General features: G+C 37.0%; 1 protein-coding gene across 7 annotated transcripts in view; it reads left to right on the top strand.

Moving 5' to 3' along the window:
• SUCLG2 (succinate-CoA ligase GDP-forming subunit beta) overlaps window positions 1-13,540 on the top strand; it is a 929,415-nt gene that overhangs the window by 121,031 nt on the left and 794,844 nt on the right. For all 7 annotated transcript variants that reach the window (XR_014822455.1, XM_084987035.1, XM_084987034.1 and 4 more), the window contains 2 exon segments: window positions 8,979-9,078; window positions 9,987-10,077. Coding sequence is in view for 6 of the 7 variants with exons in the window: in XM_084987035.1 (XP_084843161.1) it covers window positions 8,979-9,078; window positions 9,987-10,077 (191 nt within the window). In the remaining variant the exon portion in view is untranslated.

The raw sequence follows: 13,540 nt of genomic DNA, 5'->3' as shown, positions 1-13,540 counted from the left end.
TATTGTAAAGTTACAAATGTTACAGATATATTTTTATTATTCATATATATCATTAATCCCTACTTTAATCTACATAAAACAGAGTAGAGATTTCTGGAGATTTCTTCTAAAGAAACTTGTTTGTTCTGAAAAATTGTATTTTTCAAGTGACTTCAGAAGATTTGTCTAATGTCCTGTGGTTATAATCTTACAGTTTTAGACATTTTTTGATTAGCTGCAGGTGCTTGAGTAAGGTCACTTTATTTTTGCCGTCACCCTTAGGAGATTCTATCCTTAACCTTTCCTATAGAAATATATCTTTTAATTTAATAGGCAAAATGTAGGATTGATTTATATATATTAACTTATGGAAAGAATAAGATATTATAACTGAATTGAGCCTTTCTGGAGGTAATTATTATCTAGCTTTAGAATTTTTATCACCAACCAAGTGTGTATTAATGATTATGGAAGCAGTTAATAACACCATTGACAAATTGAAGAGTAAACTAATTTATCATTATAGATTTTAATGAGGCCTATAATGTAGCATTAAATATACATTATTTTTAAGAATAGGGCACTTTGGAAAAACAATGATTTATCCCCACCTTGCCTGCGCCCGCCCAAAGCCAGTGGTCCTCTGCAGCCCGCATTCAGTGAGACGTGCTATGCACCAACAGAGCAGAAACGGGCAGAGCCATGGTGGCCAGGTTCGGACTAGGACTGCTACTACTGGCACTGCTCTTACCTACGCAGATTTATTCAAATCAAACACTTCTTGTTACACTTTCAAGTAACTCAACCGAGAATACCTCAGCCACCCCCAGTCCAGTGAATGCCACTACCAAGGCAAGTGATGGTGCTCTGCCAATAACAGCCAGTCCCTTTGTGCTCTCGGTCTCCCTTCTACATCTCTACTGTTAAGAGACTCAGGCTAAGAAATATCCTTACTTCCCCATATTCTAAACCTAATTCACATGGCTTCTAAACATCCAGTGTGACAAGGAAAGAAAATAAAAAAACAGGTCTTCATTCAATGAATCTGCTAATTCCACACCTAATTTTACTGACAGAAAATGCTGAGGATCCCAAATTTGATTGGTTTGAAGAGTGTGTGAAGGATTTGACTAGCTGGTGAATGCCAATATTAAATCTGCTACTGGAGTTTCCTGTGCAAGATGAAGAGCGACAACCTCCAAAATTAGTTAAGAGACGATGTCCTTAAATGTGGCTTAAGAAAAGAAGTATGGACACAAAAACTCTACCTTGCAAATGAGAATAGATTTTTATCTTAGAAAGAACGGATTGGGGAACAGAGATTCAGTTTTCATTTGGATCATTAAATTTATAAGATCATGACATAATTAGGTAATATAGAAAGTTTCCATGATTCTATTTATATGTACATTAGAGGGAACTTCCAAGTGTTACTGTACATCCTGAGTGTACTGTTTCAGCAGTACTAATTTAATGCCAATGTACTCAAGATAAAATTTTATGATAAGCTCTCACTGTTCTCTTGGGAACTGAACTCTTTCCTCTGGGGCTTTGGGTTGGGTTTGACATGTTTGACTGTTTATGTAGTAAATGACATGTGCCAGGGCAATGATGGATTGGAATCTCCCCCAAATCCAAGCATAATGAGTACATTTGGCTTGTATTCTTATCAATTACTCTTATTCAATAAGAGGGCTAGATTCATTTAGCTAAATGGATAACCAAGTGTAGTACATTGATCTCAACTAATTTCAAAATGCTTTTTATTCCTGCATGTCTAGAGTACTTTTTAAAGTTTAAAAAAAAGATCTGAAAATAAAAGATCTGTTTTGAAGGTAAATTTGACAAATCTTGAAATTAAAAAGGCTCATGTGAATGAGCCAAACTGTAAATCAAATATTTGTAAAGTGAAGACTGGAAGCTTGCTTATATTAAATTCAGAAAAACTTTTATACTCTTTTCTGTAAATACTTTTTTTTAAAAAAAATTGAATCAGAATAGCCACATTTGGAACACTTTCTGATAACAGTCAATATTTTTAGATAGTTAGAAACTGGAACTAAGCCTAAAGTGGGCTTGAATTTAGAAAGTAAATCTTTTCACAACTGCCTCGATGCACAGAAACCTTTTTAAAATTAGACACTCCCTAAATTCTTTTGTTGTCATGGTCACACACTGATGCTTAGATGTTCCAAAATCGAACATGGCCACAATAGTCTTGATAACCAAAGTCATTCCCCCTCACCCTGATCTTTAGAGACCTGCACTGAACAATCACATCCAACAGATCTGAAGCTACTGTGTATGTGAATGAACATTCCCTTTTGTTTCATACCTGAATGCTGTACATCTATTTTGGATTGTATATTGCGTTTGTGTATTTATGCTTTGATTCATAGTAACTTCTCATGTTACAGAATTGATTTGCATTAAACACACTGTAAATAAGAAATGGCTGAAAGAGCAAAAAACCCCAATGATTTATCAAACTTTAGGAATTTTTATAGGAAATGAAATTAAAATGATTCCTTTGAAAATGAAAGTGTGGTTTGTTGTAAGAAAATATTGCTATCTTCTTTATAATCAATAAACTGTTCAAATGGGTGTTATCATGCCCCCACAGTATTCAAATGAAGGAATTATTTAGAAAATGTGGAATTAATTGGCTACCATATTTGATAGGAAATTAAGATTTAAAACTTAGGAGTTCCTGTTGTGGCTCCACAGTAAAGAACCTAACAAGTACCCATGAGGATGCGGGTTCAATCCCTGGCCTTCCTCTGTGGGTTAAGTATCTGGCATTGCTGTGAGCTGTGGTGTAGGTCGCATCATTGCTCAGATCCTGCATTGCTATGGCTGTGGTGTAGATTCCTAGCCTGGGAACTTCCATATGCCACAGGTGCAGCTCTAAAAAACCAAAAAAAAAAAAAAAAAAAAAAAAAAAAAGAAAAAAAAGAAAAGAAAAAAAAAAAAGAACCCCTCCCTCCAATGCCCCCAAATTTACATAAAAGCTTTTATCAGAAAATAATTTTTTACTGTGAAATCATGTTTCCCTAGGATGACTTCCTATTCATATCACCAAACCTCTGTCCTAGAGATTGTCTTACTTCCATCTTATACTTCTAAATCACTATTTTAGGCTTGTGTAATTTAAATCTTTGATGGATAGCAGTCTGATGGACAGCCAAGTATCTCCAATTCTATTCAATCCAGAGATGTGACTGCTGGTGAAATGGCTTAGTCTGACGGTCTCATATGTTTGAAATTCTCTATCCTTTGTGAGCCCATGTCAGACTTATTGAAAGTTGAAATAGTTGTTTTAGTCTCAGAGATGCCGTCAGACATGTGGAAAGAAAGAGTCATTGCAATATTACATTATTCACATTGATTGACTTAGTCACAATTTGAGGAAATAGGACTCAGTCTACAGGAGATATTACAGCAATGGATGAAGATGGGTAATTCTCCACTTTTAAGTTTGGGTTCTGGGGTCATAATGAAAACAGGAATGTTAGCTCATTTCTTTTGGGAAATTGCTATTTAGGCCTCCATTATCACCCTGTAATTGTATGTTCTTTATTAAGATTCATCTTTTCATAGTATCTTTCAATTCTTCTCTTGCCTCCCTCTCCCCTTTCTCCTTGCCTTCCAGTAATAGGTAAATCTGAAATGATTTTAACTTTCTCGATTAAGAGTTCTATCAATTCTCATGAAAGGTGATCACTATGCTAGAAATCACACCAATGCATTACACTGAAAACCAAATATTCCAGTTTTGTTTGTCAGTGAATCCTAGAAATCATAGATTCCCCCCCAAAGCTCCTGTTTTACTCAGAGTATCTGATCATGGTAGTAGTCTATATATATATATATATACCAATACTGTAGTATTGGTATATAGAGTAATATATTTTGTGTTTAGAAGGTATTATACTTTGGAAGAGAGAATGCTGAATAAAAATCAGCTCAGTAATATAAATATTTGGTTCATCACCAAACTGTTTAAAAAGTAGAGTTGAGGGGAAGGGATAAATTTGGAGTTTGCTATTAACATATGCCCTACTGTATATAAAATAGATAACCATCGGGATCTTATTGTATAGCACAAGGAACTCTCGTATAACTGAATCACTTTGCTGTACATCTGAAACTAACACAGCATTGTAAATTATATTGCAATTAAAAAGGGATAGTTGATTACTCTTATTGATATTCCCTTTTTTTTTTGGCCACACCTGTGGCACATGAAAGTTCCCTGGCCAGGGATTTGAACCTGCACCACAGCAGAAAGCCAAGCCGATACAGTGACAACACTGGATCCTTAAGCCATGGCACGATAGGTGAACTCCTCTTGTTGATATTCTTCATTAGCATTTTCATACATTTGCTGTAGTCCACTTGTGTTCTAGTTCTGAAGTATGTCTTGTGAACATTATTTTGCAGAAATATATTTTCAGAATTCCATCTCTGAAAAACAGAGTGAACTAGTTTTACAAAGGTTGTCTAATTAAAAATGTTTCTTATTTATTCTGTTTAGGTTATGCTTTCCTTAATAATTTATTTATTCTTTTGGATTTGATAATATGTCCAACAGTGTTTATTATCTGGCTTGGGACTTTTGGGGAAATACAGAAATTGGTATAAAACTGTATTATTGTAATTAAAATAACATTTGTGTTGGAGAATGAGAGGAAAACAGTGAGAAAGCATTATTTTAATGCAGCTAATAGAGTGAAACAAGACCATGGCGTAGAGGTTTTGTTAGGCTTCCTTAATGGCTGTAAATATCGTTCTCTTAAGTGATATGTTATTTAAAATTTTACATGTCTATTAAGTTTATCAAATATGTCTCTTAGAGTGCTTTTTCTCTTAAAATATGTATGAATTATACTAAACTGGTTTCTAGCAAACCCAGTAGAAATCTTACTGTGATCACTGCTCGTTATCAAAAATTCACCAGGAAAGGAACAGAATAAAGTGAATGTATTGCATATTTAGGTTATTGCATGTAAGAGTAGCAGATAAGAGCAAAGAATTTGGAATTGCAACCACTGGGATTATACCAGTAATATGGTTATCAATATTTAGGTATAATCCATGTCCATATTAAATCTATTGAAGGAGGCTTCTCCCCCCACCCCCGTTTCTTTTTTGCTTTATTTTATTTTATTTATTTGTTTATTTTTTGCTATTTCTTGGGCCGCTCCCGCGGCATATGGAGGTTCCCAGGCTAGGGGTCAAATCGGAGCTGTAGCTGCCAGCCTACGCCAGAGCCACAGCAACGCGGGATCCGAGCCGCGTCTGCAACCTACACCACAGCTCACGGCAACGCCGGATCGTTAACCCATTGAGCAAGGGCAGGGACCGAACCCACAACCTCATGGTTCCTAGTCGGATTCGTTAACCACTGCCCCACGACGGGAACTCCTCTTTTTTGCTTTATATTCTAAAATACCATTCAATCATCTTGTATATTCACACAAAAATTGAATTTCCTGTATGGGATATACTTTTGCAATTCTGTTTGAGAACAGGAAGATAAGGTTAAAGTAATAAACAGAAATTTGTGTAAATTTTTGAAGAAATAAGATCTTTAAATAAAATGGCAACAGTGACATTGTGTTAAATCAACTTCATAAATACTGAATGAAAAGACTGGTTGCTGTTCAGTAGGACTTGGCCACCCAATTTTAAACACTTTGAGTAAATAATCACATGGAATTAAATTTCTTTATGTGAATTTTCCTCAAGATGGGAAAAACTTGTTTTAGTTTGGGCTGCTGACCTGCTGTACTAATTTAGCATTTGAGATCTAACCAGAAGAGATGATTGTAATAGTTATTTTTGACCTGGGGTATAAGTTGCAGAAGATGTGCCTAGATTTGATAGTCTTTTTCATGCTCTTTTTCTATTTGCTTTTTCCTCTCCTTCCTTCCTTCTTTCCTTTCTTCTTCTTCTTCTTCTTTTTTTTTTTTTTTTCCCCTGTCTTTTGGGGCCACACTCACGGCATCTGGAGGTTCCCAGGCTAGGAGTCGAATAAGTGCTGCAGCCGCTGGCCTATGCCACAGCCACAGATGCCAGATAGAAGCCACATCTGCAACCTACACGACAGCTCACAGCAATGCCGGATCCTTAACCCACACAGCAAGGCCAGGGGTCGAACCTGCACCCTAATGGTTACTAGTCATATTTGTTTCCGCTGAGCCAAGGTGAGAACTCCACCCCTCTATTTCTATGTGACTCACAGGCTTCACAGTGGTTGCTTGGTCTATCAGCTGGGTGGCATGGAATCAGTTCTTTAATACATGATCAATGGTGATATGAATAATTGACAATACTTTATTGAGCTATAGTTGTTTCTGCATCTTGATAGTTAGTGTCTAAAGCTTATCTAATCAAGCTTTTGTAATACTAATTAACAAGCCCATTTAGCTAGTCTGCATGGCTCTCAAGTTTTGCTGCTAGAAAGAGAAGAGAGCATCTCTTTTTTCTGGATGAGGAGGATATGAAAAATATAATGGCAATGGAATGCTGGTTTTCCTTTTTAAAGAATTCGAAGTGATCATAATTAAAAACTTGAGCAGATAGCAAAAAAAATGTTTTTTCCACTTGATGTCTTCAAAAGAGAAACTGGAAATGTCTTTCTGTAGTCAACTTTCTTGCATAATTACTGAAAATGAATATAGTGATGATAGCTATCATATTTTGACTTTAAAAAAAAATGTGCCATGGAAGTTCCTCTGTGGTACAGCCAGTTAAGGATCTGGGGTTGTAGCACCTGTGGCATAGGTTGCAGCTGCGGCAAGGATTTGATCCCTGGTCTGGGAACTTCCACACTGTGGTAGGTGCAGACAAAAAAGTTTTTTTTTTTTTAAATGTGCCAGACTTTGAGATAAGTAGTTTATGTACTATTTTCATTTATTCATCACATTATCTGGAAACTATTCATGATTTTGTTATGACTATTTTACAGATGGCCATGTTACCTTTACCTTACTGAATCTCTTTGCAGAATTAGAGATTTTAACTCAAATCTGTGATACTGCACAGTCCTTGCTCTTACTACCACTCTTACCTACAGTAGCCTAAATATGCAAAAAATTCATTTTACTTGGTTCCATTCCTGGTGAGTTTGTGATAATGAGCAGCCACCGTAGCTTGTCTTCTACTCAATTTGATGGGAACCTGTTTATTATAAGAAATGGTTTGACTGATGTTGTGATGGTTCATATCCAGAGGTTATAGAGAGTAGCAAAGAAAGGAGCTCTGATTGCTTCTGAGAGAAGATGAACCTTGATTTTCCGAATGTGAGTAAATATATAAGAAAAACCAACAAATAAAGATCCATTAATAATCTAATAATAACCACCGGCGAGAGTGACTATCTTACCTAGTGCCTTCATAGTGTCAAATCTTTCCATAGTTCTTCATGGCCTTCGTGAGAAAACCTATGACTCCTTCTCTTTGAACGTTTGCCTGCTTGCCTATGACTAACAATGGCAATAACAGTAATAGCTGAAATACCCAACCAACCATGTCTGGGCCTTACTCATATGAATGGTGACAGATTCCAACAGTTTTTATCATCTCTACACCAGTGGAAATAACCCTTTTGATTCTTCACAGTATACAAAGGTAATAAATGGACTAACTGATCCTGGCATGATCTTGGCAATAATCTTTCATTAGTTATATAAGTTTGTAGGCTCTCGGCATAGTCACATATATTTTCCCATTTAATTCTTAAAACAACCCTCAACAGTATTTCATAATTGAGTAAACTGAGACTTAGAGACATTCAGTAACTTGCTCAGTATCATACCGCTGGTCAAGGGATGAAGTCTCCATTAAATCCTGGATCTGCGATTCTGAACCTGGTGTGCTGAGCCAAAAAACTGTTGTAGCCTTATAGGAAATAGGGTTCTCTGATTTTAGACAAAACTGAATCACAAACAGAGAATTTCAGTAGTGGCCTGAAGATGTTACTATTTGGTTTATTAAACATATTTGATTTGGGTGCTGACTTTTTTACTTTTTGTTGGTAGGGTAGGGAGCATTCCTGATGGTTGAGGGCCCCGTCTCTATCACTGGGCTGCTCCATGCCAGGCCCATAAATATATTTGAGTTTATGACTCTGGTCTCAAAGGTTAAGAGCAGACTGTTCACTCTTTCCTTGAGTATGCTGAAAAACAAAGATTCCACAACCACTTTCCTCTGCATGTTCTGCTACCCTGCTAACATTGAAAAAATTCTGTTTACTTTTAATTTCAATACATTTCCCCCTCCCTTACCCAGCCCATATATATAACAGCTGCTCAGAAAACTTTTGATTTCTAAGACCATAGTTATTAAATACTCCCTTTGCATCTTGTCTTCAAAGCTTTTCCCCATGTAAACCAGTCCTCCCTTTGACATCTCAGGTGGCTAGCAGGTATTTAGCTCCTCTTACTGGCAGATTGGTGCCCCTGCCACATGGGAGTGTTGTTATGCAATAAGATTAATACCTCCAGCCTGGATTTATTTAGCATCTTCTGACACTCAAAAGAGCAAGGGAATACATGCCTTCACTTCCTTTAGATGGTTGAGTATTAGATTAAACTGGAAAGAAATACTTGAATGTCCTCAACAAACAGACTCTGTATTTAGGTGCATTGATGTTTTTTGAAGTTCTTTATTGCCTTCATTTTCAAAGTTGCTTTGAGAGAGCTTTTACCACTCACTTTTGGAAGTTATGTCATTACCACTTCCCTTGCTGTTAAAAAAAAAGAATTTTAAATCAACTACTAACTCTGGATTCTTTTTTTTCTTTCTTTCTTTCTCTTTCTTTCTTTCTTTCTTTCTTTCTTTCTCTCTCTCTCTCTCTCTCTCTCTCTCTCTCTCTCTTTCTCTCTCTCTCTCTCTCCCTCTCCCTCTCCCTCCCTCTCCCTCTCCCTCTCCCTCTCCCTTTCTCTCTCTCTCTCTCTCCCTGCCTCCCTCTCTCTTCCTTTCTTTTTTTGCAGATGCAAAAGAAATTGTTTTAAAAGCCCAGATCTTAGCTGGAGGAAGAGGAAAAGGTGTCTTCAGTAGCGGTTTGAAAGGAGGTGTTCATTTAACAAAAGAGTAAGCCTGGAGGTTTTAATTCTTTGTCTTTGGGCCAAGCAGTTATGGAAGATCCTGCTCGTGACTGAAAGGAGCACTGAGAAAGAGGATTGGGGTGGAAGTAGGAGCAGGAGGTAGCAAATAAAGGAAATAATTTATAGGTAGAGGGCTCTGGCAGTGCCCTCGTTTTCCTTCACCTCTCATAAAACGATTTTCTTTTCACTCATTAATGAAGACTTGCCACTCCTTCTGTCCTAGACAATCAGTGATTCATTGTAAATGTTGGGAATGGTACCACTTACAAATTAAATGCTGCCTCTATAATGTCACTGTCCTACTGAAGAACCTTTCCTACTGAAGAACCTTCCATAATGTCACTTTCCTATTGAAGAACCTGCCATTATCTGTGGCAACAGTGGTCCTTCCTGTCTGATGTCTAAGTCTTCCTTTATCTCAGTCTGTCTGATCAGCTTTATCTCCCAGGTCTCCCCACAATGAACACTTTACTCTTGTCACATACCTTTCATTAATTACATTGATCCTACCCCTTCCCTCTACCCCCCTCTTTGGTCATTACTTCCCAAATTGCCCACTATCCAGTATTTGTTATTCTGCTCTTACCTAGGTCTGTTATGCATTTGAGCATTGTCTTTCTACTGTAACTATCATTTATTTGGAGGGGGTAGCAAAGGTAAAATGTAAGCTTCTTTGCTTTTCTGTTTTCTGTTCATTCATTCATATATATTTTGTGCTCAGTGAGCCTCTGGTACAGTGCTAGTATATAAGCAGAAAGCCTCATGGGTTCTATAAAGGTGGGGGTGGATGCTGTGCAGTGTAGACACGAGGATGTAATATGGACTCTGCTTTAAACTGATTTTCAACATAGACATTGACTTTATTTTCTCTCTCTCTTGTTCATTTTTTCTTAGCCCTGAAGTTGTGGGTCAGTTGGCTAAACAGATGATTGGGTATAATCTAGCAACAAAACAAACTCCAAAAGAAGGTGTGAAAGTTAACAAGGTAATGTGGTTGTTTTTGGTCATATTCTGTGTATGTTTTTAAAAAAGAAAAGAAAATCATATTTCAGTTTTGACAGAATCTAATGAAGTAATGCACTTTGGCAGTGTAACATTTTATTTTTCAAACCTCATAAAATCTGTTTAGTGTGTGGTATGACTTCAAGGAGCAATAAAAAGAGTTCTAAAGTAGTAATTGTGTTTGTTATCAGCATTTAGTAACGGTGGCTAGGGTTGAGTGATTGAAATAATACTTTTCTCTGTCAGAACTCAAGACACATTCCATTTAGTGCTGAAAAGAGTTTGATGTGACTGCTTTTATACTTGGTGAGGGACATTCTCTTTCCATTGCTGCCCCACCCACATCCTACATATATATATATATACCTTATATTATACCTGTTACATTTGTTTTCTAAGTGCCACTACAACTTACTTTGAGATTATTACCGTTTTGAGCCACTGTTATCACTGGATATATTTTGTATTAATAAGGTGTTTTGAGACACCTAAATGTGTATGGTGTGTGCACATGTACACACCTACACCACACACACACACACACACACACATACACACACACAGAATAAAGCCCAAAGTAAAGTGGCCTGCCTCAGCCATGAAATTGCTGAGTGACAGGGCAGAGGCCACAACCTAACTTGCCCTCCTCTCACTCAGTGTGTTCATCTTTGGTGGAACCTGTTGTGTATTGAGGCACCTGAACTGGCTGCCCAATTTTCAAATTAAACACTTGTTCAAATTTCAAATCAGGTACAGAAGAACATTAAGCCGGAGACCAAGAGTGGGAACCTTGTGAGCTTGAGACCCTGTACAGCTTACACAGGTCACACGCCCCAGACCCGGGATACACAGATGGTTAGAAGCCCCCATCATAACATTGTGACAGTGAATTATGGCCCAGCATTTTGGGGAGGCAGCTGTCTGCTCTGTGGACACTGAATTGCAGATGACAATCTCCACCAGTGTGCCATGCTTGGGAAAACAGAGGCAGTACAATCTGCTTTTAATTTTTAGAGAGTTGTGTAGAAAATTTTTTATATGATCAGGGGGAAAAAAAATAACCAGTTGAGTCTCAGCGCAACCATGAGAGCATCTTTTTTGGCCTCAAAATGGTCTCTGAGTTGGAAGGAGGTGTGGATACTAGTGGGTCATTCACTTTCACTTTAAGAAGGCAAAGCTTTTCTTCATGTTAAGGAGGTCTACAAACAAAACTTGTTCTGGCTATTTATTTCCCTTTCCCACTGCCTCTCCAGTAGATTTAAGAACTGCTTAAATCTCAAAGGGGCCTTTTTAATTTTAATTTTATTTTATTTTGGCCTAGCACCATACTTTTACTTCCTTTTTAAGCTGGTTATTGCTGAAGTCCAGCTCCAGCCTGCTAGGGTATCCCTATGGGGATGGACAGTGTTGGCAATGCACACGGAGACAGTCTCTTTGTCCCTTCTTTCAGGGCGCTGGACTGCTCAAATTTTATTAGCGTAAATAGCAGTTTATATAGGCAGCTTAATTGTAACTTACCTCACAGTGCTTAGATCATATTTTTAAAAGTTAAACTTTTAGATTACATGGTACAGTAGATATACATTGTATTCTAAGGATTTTAGTTAAAACCAATGGATACAATACATCATGTAAAACTATAATGGGCACAAAACATCATGCGGGGAAAAAAAAATTAGATAAAAATAGGAAGTTTGGGTACAAAGCATCTTGTGTTTGCTACCTATTATTATGTTAAGCTAATCATTAACAGCCAGAAAGGTCACAGGCATAAGAATCTGATTAAAACCTAGGGTAAAAAACTTCAAAGCGTTATGATCAGGGGTCAGTATGAGAAAATATTTTTTACATCAAAGCAACTTAATTTCCTAAAACTTAAAATCTTTTTACAAAATTCATTAAAAGCAAAATTATTATTATGTTTTTTCATGTATGTCTAACCTATTCTTAACCTATTGTATATAACACAATTACCTAACTCTAAAACCTATTCTTACTTGTAACAAACTAATGAATACTTTGTTTTTACCTACATTAGATCTGAATAGGGGGAGTTCAACCAAAGTGAAGCTTTTATTATTTGATTACTGTTCCAGTTTTTTGTTGTTCCAATTTTATTGTCACAAAACAATATAGGAAAATAACAAAGAATAAAAACCAAATAACAGGAAAGATTGAATAATAAGTAAATAACAAGAAAGACTGATTTTTCCAAGAAGCGATTTTATTCTTGCACTGTTGTGCAAAGCCTTCATTTTGTTATTGTTGCTGTTGTTGTCGGCTTAGCGGGTGAGCTTCATTGTTTTTATTTTTTTATTTTATTTTATTTTTTTTAATTAAGCTTCTTTTGTTATTACTCAAATGAATTTATCACATCTGTAATTGTATAATGATCATAACAATCTGATTTCACAGGATTTCCATCCCACAGCCCAAGCACATCCCCCCACCCCCCAAACTGTCTCTTCTGGAGACCATAAGTTTTTCAGTGTCTGTGAGTCAGCATCTGTTCTGCAAAGAAGTTCCGTCTGTCCTTTTTTCAGATTTCACGTGTCAGTGAAAGCATTTGATGTTGGAGTCTCATTGTATGGCTGACTTCACTTAGCATGATAGTTTCTAGGTCCATCCATGTTGCAAAAAATGCTGGTATTTCATTCTTTTTAATGTCTGAGTAATATTCCATTGTGTATGAACCTCATTGTTTTTAGAACTTGCCCTCGGAACTATGCCACAGGGTAAGCCCTTTTCCCTGTTTCTAAACCTGCCCTCAGAACTGTGCTGGCGGGTAGGCTTTTTTTCCTCGGGTAGGCTTTTTTTCCTATGTTAGGAACCCTGCCTTTGGAACTGTGCAGTCAGGCTAGTTCCCTTCCTCGGCCTCCTGCATCTCCTCAGCTCCCCACAGGTTATGAGCCTTTATCTGCATAGTTTTTTCAAAAATTTTCATAGGACATGTTTAGTAGCTTTTAGGAATTTGTCACTGTATGTAGACATATAGGTTTTTTAATTTAATTTTATTTTATTTTAGTCTTTTGAGGGCCACACCCACGGCATATGGAGGTTTCCAGGCTAGGGGTCTAATTGGAGCTGTAGCCACCAGCCTACACCAGAGCCACAGCAACACTAGATCCGAGCTGCATCTGCAACCTACACCACAGCTCATGGCAACAAAGGATCCTTAACCCACTGAGCAAGGCCAGGGATCGAACCCACAACCTCATGGTTCCTAGTCAGATTCATTTCCACTGCGCCATGATGGGAACTCCGATTTTTAGATTATAGAGTTTGTGGTAACGTTAAAAAGTATATAAAAATACACAAAGAAGATTCACACCAAAGATATGCATGAAATTAGTTTTAGATAGATTCCTGAAATACTGGAGAGAAATACATTCTTGTGAATTGAGTCATTGCCAGGAAACTACTAGTGATTTATTTTATTTTTATTT

This window comes from Sus scrofa, chromosome 13 (genome assembly GCF_054392235.1).
Source record: "Sus scrofa isolate SSC_HxYL_T2T_F1_AM1 chromosome 13, Sscrofa_HxYL_maternal_Yorkshire_Landrace_v2.0, whole genome shotgun sequence".
In the NCBI taxonomy this organism is placed as follows: domain Eukaryota; kingdom Metazoa; phylum Chordata; class Mammalia; order Artiodactyla; family Suidae; genus Sus; species Sus scrofa.
The sequence above is the reverse complement of the archived record's forward strand: the minus strand, read 5'-3'. Positions and strand labels throughout refer to the sequence as shown.